This window comes from Ursus maritimus, unplaced genomic scaffold (assembly GCF_017311325.1).
Source record: "Ursus maritimus isolate PB19 unplaced genomic scaffold, ASM1731132v1 scaffold_2, whole genome shotgun sequence".
NCBI classification, from domain to species: domain Eukaryota; kingdom Metazoa; phylum Chordata; class Mammalia; order Carnivora; family Ursidae; genus Ursus; species Ursus maritimus.
The window spans coordinates 16470250-16480551 of NW_024424452.1; the positions used below are offsets into that span (position 1 = coordinate 16470250).

A 10302-nucleotide genomic window follows, 5' to 3' on the forward strand; every position below is an offset into this window, starting at 1 on the left:
GGGGCTCGATCTCATGACACTGAGATCATGACCTGAGCGGAAACCAAGAGTCAGACGCTTAACCAACTGAGCCACCCAAGCGCCCAGTATATATATATAATGATTACCAGTATATACACATATATATATTTTTAATGATTACCACCATAAGTTTAGTTAACATCCATCACGCCATGTAGTTACACAAAAATGTTTTTACCTGTGATGAGAACTTTGAGGATTTATTCTCTCAGCAACTTTCCAGCATATCACACAGCAGAGTTAACTACAGCCATCACATTTTCTATTACATCCTCACTTCTTATTTATCTTATAACCAAAGCTCAGACCTTTCGACCGTGTTCACACAATTCCTCCCCCCCACTCCTACCTCACAACACAAATCTGATCTCTTTTTCTATGAGTTGGTTTTTTTGAGATTTCACAAATACATGAGATAACGTCTCTGTATAAAGTGATCGGTAACATAAAAGAGGCTAAAATATGTGATTCTTTTCCTTCTTATCTTCTCATCTCATTCCTTCCTACATCTCACCTGCAAAATGGGGATGCCAGCCCCTTGGCAGATAACCCTGGAGGGAGACCAGGGCGACAGGAGCTGTGGGAAGGCCCCATGAGCCGGGAAGTGTCAAGCCCCAGAAACTAGAGGTGATGATAACAGTGACAAGCCCTGGCTCTGGAGCTGGGGTTCAAATCCTCGCACTGCTCCCCGCCAGCCGAAGTGATCGCTTCACCTTGCTATGCCTCAATGTCCTCGTCTGTGAAATGGGGAGACAGTATGATTCACTCCAGGAGGTTCTGTAAAGGAAGCACGAGATACGGAACAGAGGAGCGTAGAACAACACCGGGCCCTTAGGAAGCGCTAGAGAAAGTCGGAGATCGTGTGGCTGGGCTGCCAGGCCGTGCACGCCAGGAGGGCAGTACCCCGGCCTCTCTCGCCACCACCTGGGGCTCGGGAACAGTGAACGGAGTAGGCTGTGCTCCTCGCCCCGATGATCCCTGCACTGGGGGCCTCTCTTCCCAACACCCTCGCTGCCCCTTCGGCCTGCCACCCCATTAGGATGAGACGCTGACATGGGAGCTCTGTGAGATCAGGGGATCTGCTCAGCCGACCCACCTCCTTGGCTTGGCTTTGCAGAGTCCCCGGCTGGAACCATGATGCTCCCGCCTTCCTACACGCGACACTCACGGAGGCGTCACCCCTGTACCTGGCCCGGTGCAGGCGCTGCAGAGATGAGAAGTCCTGCCTCCTGTCACACTGGGGAGAAAGACTGGGAGACCAAGAACGCCAACATAGGGTGATCAGTAAACGGACAGGGGAACTTGGGGACCTGTGGGAGCTCCGAGGAGGCAGAGGAGACAAGGAAAGCTTCCCAGAGGAGATAAAACCCTGAGCTGAAGGTTAAAAGATGAGAAGGATTGTGTCTGGTGAAGGGGGAGCAGGAGAGCTTTCTATGCGGGGAGAATTGCCTGAGGAAGGCCTAGAGTTGAGCAGGCTTGCAAGTAGGTTGCCGGGCGGAAGTAGAAAGTGGGGAAAAGCAAGAAGTGAGTCGCAAGGCTGCACAGGGACTGGGGGATTGCAGGCCTCCAAGGACGGGCTGCAGAATTAGGACTGTATCCTGAGGGCACTGGGGAGTCAAGGAAGATGTGGAGATGGTGGGAGAGTGCAAGACGACTCTTGCTCTTCCCCAACCTGCCCTATCTCACCAACCACCAGCGTCTCTGCCCGCTCTGCCGGCCTTGTCTGTTCCTGAACCCTGTCATGCAGGCTCCCACCTCAGGGCCTTTGTACTTGCTGTTCTCTCTGCCTGGAGAGGGAGGCGTGAGGATTGTAGTGGGGGGGGGGTGAGCTTAATGTGGGGGTCAGGGGGAGGAGCTGGTTTAGAGCTCAAATTTGTTTGTTCTGAATGGGGCTCATTATGTGACCTGCTGGATGACACTGGGGGCCTCTTGAGTGTCCTGGGGGAGGGACAAGATAGGTCTCTTGGGAGCCTATGTGTGGCAGGTGGGGATTGGCCTCCAAGCACGGGGCATGCGGCATCAAGGCTTTTGCCACAGCTTGGAGGCTTTATGTGCCATTGAGGTAACCCTTGAGGGACCAAGGAGGGTCCTCATAGCGGGGATCAAGGCAGTTGGTGGAAGGGGTCCGCGAAAGCCTGGGTGGTGGGAAGTATTACCGAGTTTCCAGATGAGGACACTAACTGAAGCTCAGAAATGTTGGGGGGGTTCGCTCCAGCTAGCGACGGACCAAGGCCGGACTCACACCCAAGTCTGCTGGCTTCTGAGTTGGGGGGATCCCCAGGCATCGGCTTCTGGTGAGACTAAAACTGAGGTGGAGACAGATGGGCAGCGAGTAGGGACGGTGAGGGCGGCAGAGTTGATGACCTTTGCCGAGACAGATGCCTCGGGATAAAGCAGGGCCTGGACTGGGTGCCAGTGTCTCCAGCTATGAAGGGCACCTAGGGGTCGAGAGAGAGAGAAAGTGAAGCCCCCAAGAGAAGTAGGAGGTGGTGGGGTTGGGTGAGGGTGAGCCTGTCCTCTGGGGTGAGGCCCAGCCCCACGTCCACCATCCACCTGTGAATAGCACCAGATCGAGTATCTGCCTCCCTCTTCCCCTCCTCCCCTCCTGCCCTCCTCCTCCTCCCCCACCTCCCCCTTCACTACCTGGCCTGGCCTACGCCTCAGTGCACCCACTCAAAGGGCCCAGTCTAATCCCCTGACATCACCGCTGCCCAGCACAGGCTCTTTCTGGCAGCCCTGGCAGCCCCCCGCCTCGGAGATCCAACTTAGGGTCCCCCACCTCAGAGCCCATCTTTCCCTCCATCTTCTCCCTCCTTCAGCTCACAGTTCTGATCAGAGACACCCCAGATCCGGTCCCAAGCTGGGGAGCAGGAGTTTAGGATCTGTTCTGGCCTTGCTGTGTGACACCAGTAAGTAGCTGTCCCTCTCTGGGCCTCAGGCTCCGTATTACATCTGCTTACCGCCCCCCCGCACCCCCCCCCCAGCTAATCACATCAACCTATTTTGGCTCCCTTTCAGCACTTTGCTGCTTCAGGAAATTTTGCTTTTATCAGTTCACACATTTGTCGGTCTCCCCCTCTGGACGGGGCATCCTTGTGAGGCAGGGACCCAGCCCATCTCATTATTCACCCTGGTACCAGCCCACAGTGGAGGTCCCATCGATATCTGCTGATTGCATGTAGACACAGGTGAGTGAATGAACGTTGTATCTCCTGCCTTTGCAGGAAGGCTATGGGCCGTCTTTCTCCACAGCAGGGAGGAAGGTAGAGCAGTCTCCCATCCCCCAACTGGACAGAAGCAGGGTGGGGTTCTGACTGTGTGCTCCGACCCAGTGGATGGGCAGGGGCTGAGAACTGAACAACGCTCCTTTATGGAGACTGCGCACGGTGTGAAGAAGGACAAGAACCCAGCTACCCTCCAGGCCCCAAGGCTTCCCCAGCTGGAAAGGGCCTTAGGTATGTGTCTGCGTGTCTGCCACGGGCCCAAGATCTTCCAGGACAGCAGCAAGTAAAGCACGGCTGGATCTCAGGAGTGCTGACGTCCAGCTGCGTGTGTCTGCACGCACACACGTGCGGTGTGCGTACTCCCACGTCTGCACCTGTCTGCTCCACGCATGTGGCTCTGCTGGGGCCTCTGGGTGTGGCTATGTCTGCACAGGTCTGCATGGGTCGGCGTGGACACGTTTGCACCCGCCCTCCGTAGCACGTGTAGGCCCGGCAGGGTGTGTATGGTTCAGTATCCTCGAAGGCCACGTCCACTGGAGCATCAGCTCCACGACGGCAAGGATTTTTTTTTTTTTTAAGATTTTATTTATTTATTTGACAGAGACAGAGACAGCACAAGCAGGGGGAGCGGCGGGCAGAGGGAGCGGGAGAAGCAGGCTCCCTGCTGAGCAAGGAGCCTGACACGGGGCTTGATCTCAGGACCCTGGGATTATGACCTGAGCCGAAAGCAACCACTTAACCAACTGAGCCACCCCGGTGCCCTGGGGGAAGGGATTTTTGTCTGACTTGTCGTGTGTTCTATTCCAGCACCTGGAACAGGGACCAGCACACAGTAGGTTCGATGCAATTTAAACGAGTGAATGAATGTGAGTGTGCTCACGTCTGGGGCGCGCCCGTGTCCCACGTGTGTGTGGATGTGCACACGCTCCTGTGTCTGAGGTGTACCTTGCTGTGGGTGATGCTGCTCACATGCCACCACTCCCATCCCTTTTCCAAACTCCTCTGAAGCCGGGGCCCAATGCCTGGGTCCCAGTGGGGCGGAGCAGGAGGCCGCCTCCTCCCGAGAAACTGGATCCCAGGACGTGCAGAGCAGCAGGGAGCAGGGCGGCCCCTTTGTCCCCCATAATCCCCTCCCGCCTTTGACCCCTCCCTCCCAGGGTTTAAGGTCGAGTTTGGGGACGGTAGGGGACCAGGGTGTCACCTCAGTGTCCCCTTCCCTGCCTGTCCCTTGCTTCTGGGGCTTCTGCACCTGTGCCCCCCCACACACACCCGCCCTGGGGGTGTGACTCCTTCCCTCCCTCTTGGGCTGCCCCAGCGCTCAGCCCAGGTATAAAGCCACCTGAGGGGCGGGAGGACAGGTGCCCCAGAAGAATCCAGAGACTGGAGAGAGGAAGGCGCCAAGGAGACAGCATGAGCTATCAGCTAGGTGAGTGGGGTGGGGATGGAGTGCCAGGGCCTGGAGACTAGGAGGGGAGGGGTACTCTCCGGGCTCTCTGGCCCTTAGGACTCATGTGCCTGGCTATCTTTGCATGCTAGGAACCTCCAAATCCTTACACACAGAAAGCTTTGTTCATCACTCATTCATTCATTCAAGAAGAATTATTGAGTGCTTATTATATGCTAGGTAGTTTTCTAAGCATTTGGGGATACAGCAGTGAACAAGCAGACAAAAAGCTATGGTCTCATGGAGATTTCATTCTGCAGACAGACGATACATATCATCGTCATAAGTAAGTAAACTATGGGTAACCTGGGTGGCTCAGTTGGTTAAGTGCCTTCGGCTCGGGTCATGATCTCAGGGTCCTGGGATAGAGCCCCGCATGGGGCTCCCTGCTCAGTGAGGAGTCTGCGTCTCCCTCTCCCTCTGCCCCTCGCCGCGCGCGTGTTCTTTCTCCCTCAAATAAATAAATAGAATCTTAAAAAAAAAAAAAGTAAATAATAATGCCAGTGCAATAGAAGATAAGTGCATGAGCCAACGTTTTGAACGAACGAATGAACGAATGAATGGGCCTTCGCTTTCAGCTTTCCCTTAAGTTCTGAACTGAGGGAACTCAGGAATGTAGAAGGGGAACAAAGGAGGCCATCCTGATTTGCCTCTCATCTCGGTGCTTTCTGCTGGTGACCTTGGGTAACTTCCCCCCTCTCTGAGCCTCACACTGGGAACCTAACTGGGCCTGAGCTGTAAGAGGACAATTCGCAGCATTTACTCAAATTTAAAATGAGTACACCCTCCAATCCAGATATTCCCCCTTTCAAAAGTGCCCAAAGAGTCTGGGATAAGGATGTTCATGGCAACAGTCAGTCATTCAACAAATATTTACTAAGCTCTGTGCTGGGTGTTGGCAAAACCAGTCGCAAATGAATCGAGAGGTTTCCTCTTTCCTGGAGCCAACGTTCTAGGGGAAGAGACAGTAACAAACAAGCAGACAAATAAACAAATAAGTGAAAAGGCAAAAGTCTCTGAAGACTATAAACCAGGGAGGGGAGGGGGCTTTCGATAGGCAGTCAGGACAGCTTATCTGAGCTGCGGTCTGAAGAAGAAGAAGGAATCATCGGTGGGAAGGTTTGGGGGTAGTCCGGGCGGGGCCCAGGAAGGGCAAAGGCTTGAAGGGGGAATGGGACGGGAGGCCAGTACAGAGAGGCCGGGCTTTGTAGGCCACCGGAGGGCTCTGGTTTACACACTTCCACTGTGTGAGTTGTGAGCAGAGGGAGGGTTCAGGCACAGGAGGGATCTAGTTGAACTGTTTCTCTAGTTTAAAACGTTTTATTGAAAAGAACAAGCAGAAAAGTACACAACTCATGAAGCGTACAGCTCAATGAATTTTCACAAAGTGATCACAGCCTTGTCACGAGCACTCAGATCAAGAAACACAGAGCTGGGCTGGCTGCCTTGGAAGGACAGAGCCGACAGGATTTACTGTGGGGGTGAACGTGGACAGCAAGAGAGAATGAGGCACCAAAGAGGACCCCGGGTTTTGACCTGAGCAAAGGCAAGGACGGAAGCACCCTAGCCTCAGATGGGGAAGTCTGGGGGAGGAGGGTGGAAGGGGAACCCAGAGTTGAGTATTGGCTACTTCGAGTTGAGATATTATTATATCAAGTAGGAAGTTGAGTCCATCGGGTCTGGGGTTTGGAGGAATGTTCTGGGCTGGAAATACAGGGTGATGCCGCCCCGACTTGGATACACAGAATCGTTGCCGGCCACAAGGGCTGTGCCCATGGGAGGAGTTGGGCCAGAGAATGAATGAACCAGCAGGCGGGCTCAGGGATTGGATGCTGACCTTTGGTTTCCTCTGCCAGCCCCGTTCTGCCTGCTGACCCTGCTGCTGCCACCCCGCAGTCCGGGGGCCCCCATCTCCCCAGCTGAGCCCATCAGTCAAGCCTACAGCCTCGCCCTCTACATGCAGAAGAATACATCAACGTTGCTGCAGACTTACGTGAGTGACACGGGGCACGAGCAGGGGATGAGGGCAGCGGGACACTGCCCTCCTGGCCCAGCCCTGGGTCGCGGAAGCAGAGCAAGGCCAGGGGCAGGTTCCTCCAGGAGTCTGAGGGTTCAGGGGCTCTGTCAACTGGAGACTCACTCGAACACTGTCACTGATGCCTGGTGACCTTGAGCTAGTCGTTCCTTCTCTGTCTCCGTCTCATCTGCGAAATGGACTTGTGATCCTGCTTTTGCTCACCTTCCAGGACTGTTCCAAGATGCAAAGGCGGCACAGACAGAGAAAGACTTTCCAGGGTCATGATTATTTCCACAACCACCTCGTGCCGGGTGCTTACCTGAGCCCTGTGCGGTGTTACAGGCCCTCATCCCCGTTACCTCGCTGACTCCTCAAACAGTTCTGAGAGGTGGAATGAGAATCCAGACAAGGAAACTGAGTCTCAGAGAGGGTGAATAATTTGCTCAAGGTCACACAGCTAAAGCACTGGCAGTGCCCGGATCTTAAACCGGGTCTGGGGCATCAGATGCCAATCTGCCCCCACCCCCACACCGTCTAGAAGTTCAAACTAGCAGCCTGGGGGCGGAATCTGACCCACAGATGTTTTCTGTTTGGGCCATGAAATACTTGTTCAAATTTTGAACGTGACTGCCCGTCTCCGACAGGCACAGGGGCCCTCCCGGCCCCTCCCCCATCTCAGTTCTCTGTCTTCTTCCCCAAGTTAAATGCTCCACCTGGCCCCTCGAGGCCCCGGGGTTTGTGATTCCTCTTCTGCACCATCTTCCAGGCCCATGTGAAGTTACTAAATCTAGTTTCTAGTCCCATAGCTGCCACCGTGCCCTGGGTAGCTTTGGGTACCCTGAGCCTCAGTTTCTTCACCTGCGAAATAGGGATATAGGGCTAGGTGGTCTATCAATTAGGGGATCTATCGGGGTGCACCAAGATTCTGTGGGTCTAGGTTCGTGGAGGCGAGAACTTGAACGGAGAAGGCACTCGACTAAATTTAATCATGTTAACAATTATTTATTAATGATTATAACAAAATTAATAAGTGTAAACAACAAAATGCTATAAATAAAAAAGAACCAGATAGACTCTAACTACATTGTCAATTATTTAGACTGAAAATAGTATAATAAATAATATAATCAGAGTGTCATGATCTTAATATATTATACACAGTGGTTTCTCATGCCCTTATTGTACGCCAGGAGCTGGGCTAAGTGCTTTCTATGTATTACTTCTTCTCATTTGCACAAGAATACTGATGCATGGGAATTACTGAAGCTGTGATTCAAAGTTGTACAGAGCCCAGGCTCTGTGCTAGGACATGTCCACCAACTCTCTCTAGGAAGATGTCAGTCTTATAGAAGGCAGGTGTGAAGTCAGGGGGAGCCCCCAGGGGACCACTTTAGTCCCTGCACTCCTGTCTGTCTCTGTCTCTCATGCAGCTCCAGTACCAGGGCAGCCCCTTCAGTGACCCCGGCTTCTCAGCCCCTGAGCTTCAGCTCAGCAGCCTGCCTCCTGCCGCTGTCTCCTTCAAGACCTGGCATGCCCTGGATGACGGGGAGCGGCTGGGCCATGCCCAGGGGGCCTTCCTGGCCTTGACCCAGCATCTCCAGCTTGTAGGGGACGACCAGAGAGACCTGAACCCCGGGAGTCCTATCCTGCTGGCTCAGCTTGGGGCTGCAAGACTCAGGGCCCAAGGCCTGCTGGGCAACATGGCTGCCATCATGACTGCCCTGGGCCTGCCCATCCCCCCAGAAGAGGACACTCTCGGGGTTGTCCCCTTCGGGGCCTCAGCCTTTGAGAGGAAATGTCGAGGCTATGTAGTGACCCGGGAATATGGCCACTGGACAGACCGAGCTGTGAGGGACTTGGCTCTGCTCAAGGCCAAATACCCTGGATAGAGGAGGCAGGACTTCCTGTCAGAGGCTGCAACAGTTCTTTCCCAATGGACTCTTTCCTGCCTTGCTTCTTGGCTAGAAAGGAGACACAACTTGTCTAGCAGACAGGGCATGTATATTTGGGAATATTTCCTAGGAACCAGGCCTCAAGTCCTATTGCCTGGGCCTTTCCTGCCGAGATCCTATGGCCTCCCTTTCAGATCTGGGTGAGACTCTATGGATATCATTTCATGGAGTCTCGATCCAGTGGTCCTGGGTGCCCACATCTTGGGTGGAAAGAAGTGCCTTTCTGAAGAGGCTTCACTTCCCTCTCTGCAGGGAGAGGACAGCTGGTCTCCTTCCTGGGCTCTCCCTGAGACTTTCCTCTTCCTGTAAGTTTGGGGAGGTCGAGGGGTTTGCCTTCTTGTCTCTACCTCACTTCCTGTGGGAAGCTATGGGCTTTCTGAGCAGAGAGGCCTCCCTTCTTGCCAGAGTTCATTGCCTCACCTAGTCTACCTCCCTGACTAGGGCCACTGTTCCAATTTTCCATCTTGAGGGAATTCACTTCCTGATCAATGGAAGTCCAGTTGAAAAAGTAAGGACTCGTGTAGATGTTTCCTGCTTAGGACACATCCACATCCTGTTCTAGAGTGACTGATGTTATCCCTGACCTGGGGGCATTGGTGAATCTCCTATTTATACTGTGGCTTCTGGCTATGTCTGGGGGACCAGGCTGTGCCCCAAGGATCCTTTTCTCCTCAAAGGTGTCTCCCCATTTTCAACAACTATATATACTGGTAACTTTAGTGTTCTTTTTATTTTTAAACATTTTATTTACAAAAAATTAATTTATTCTCAGAAATAAAACTCTTTTAAGGTGTTGATTTTTTTCTCTCCATAGACCTGGCTTGGGGGGAGGGGAGGTGCAGGGACAGAGCAGAGAAGGTGAAGGAAGGGAAGGACATCAAAGGGAGAAGCAAGCAGGGCCCATCCAAAGGGCCCGGCTGGGGGAGGGGGCACGCAGCAGGGGGAGTGACGCTGTGGGATGGTGGCTGAAATTTGTCTGGAGTGGCCCTCCCACCAGGGCTGGCAGGCCAGGAAAGGCCAGGCGAGGCACTGAGAGAAACAGACTTGATGAGTGTCCCCTCCTTGAGATGAGGCTGAGTGGTACACACGCTCACGTGGGGCCACCGGGAGCCAAGAGATGGAGAAAAGGGGAGACACAGGACCCCCCCCCCCCCCCAGATGGGTGAAGGCGGAGACTCAAGAGAGACGGAGGCAGGCCCAAGCGATGGAGAAGAGGGGAAAACAAGGAAGTGATGGACACGGGAAGTCACGAACACAAGGAGGTCCGACAGGGACCCACGGAGAGCAAGCAAAGCAGAGAGACAACAGAGACAGAGAGACAGAGATGGAGACAGTCGGAGCTCCCGAGCACGGATAGAGGGACAGAGACGGAGACGGACGACGAGCGGATGACAGCGAGCTGCAGCCCCGCGCCCCGCGCTCAGGCCGGGCCCCCGGGCACCAGCTGGCCCAGGTCGCCCTCGGTTCGGCTCACCCACTCGCGGTAGAGGCCGCACACGCGGAGCCCCAGCACCTTGGCAGGGAAGACGCCCGCGTCGGTGGCGGTGGCGGTGGCGGTGGCGGCGGCGGCGGCGGCGGCGGCGGCGGCGGGCTCGGGCCGCGGCTCGCGGGGCTCGGCGCCCAGCGCGGCCAGCACGGCCTCCA

The 10302-nt window shown here is 54.6% G+C and overlaps 2 protein-coding genes and 1 long non-coding RNA gene across 3 annotated transcripts in view; 1 reads left to right on the plus strand and 2 right to left on the minus strand.

The window, feature by feature from the left end:
- Window positions 1-176: 176 nt before the first annotated feature.
- On the minus strand, window positions 177-5712 carry LOC103657876. Its single transcript, XR_566992.2, has 4 exons — window positions 5567-5712; window positions 2178-2459; window positions 1118-1271; window positions 177-798 (listed from the first exon to the last, which is right to left on the minus strand). It is a non-coding gene; the product is annotated as an uncharacterized LOC103657876 (long non-coding RNA).
- Window positions 5713-6262: 550 nt separating this feature from the next.
- On the plus strand, window positions 6263-9433 carry LOC103657877 (cardiotrophin-2). The gene is made up of 3 exons (XM_008685322.2): window positions 6263-6345; window positions 6502-6682; window positions 8137-9433. Exons 1-3 carry the CDS (start codon window positions 6263-6265, stop codon window positions 8593-8595), a joined length of 723 nt encoding a protein of 240 aa, XP_008683544.2. The 3' UTR covers window positions 8596-9433.
- Window positions 9434-9531: 98 nt separating this feature from the next.
- Window positions 9532-10302, minus strand: part of LOC121103759 (cardiotrophin-1-like) — a 3925-nt gene continuing 3154 nt past the window's right edge. The window contains 2 exon segments of the mRNA XM_040635052.1: window positions 9532-10300; window position 10302. The exon segment at window position 10302 is cut by the window's right edge and continues 278 nt beyond it. Of these exon segments, the coding sequence (XP_040490986.1) occupies window positions 10079-10300; window position 10302 (223 nt within the window). The 3' untranslated portion in view covers window positions 9532-10078.

Coding starts and splice junctions, on each gene's coding strand:
- LOC103657877 (XM_008685322.2), top strand. CDS start 6,263: ATGGGGAAGTCTGGGGGAGGAGGGTGGAAGGGGAACCCAGAGTTGAGT. Junction 6,346..6,501: donor TTGAGATATTATTATATCAA/GTAGGAAGTTGA, acceptor ATGAACCAGCAG/GCGGGCTCAGGGATTGGATG. Junction 6,683..8,136: donor CAACGTTGCTGCAGACTTAC/GTGAGTGACACG, acceptor TCTCTCATGCAG/CTCCAGTACCAGGGCAGCCC.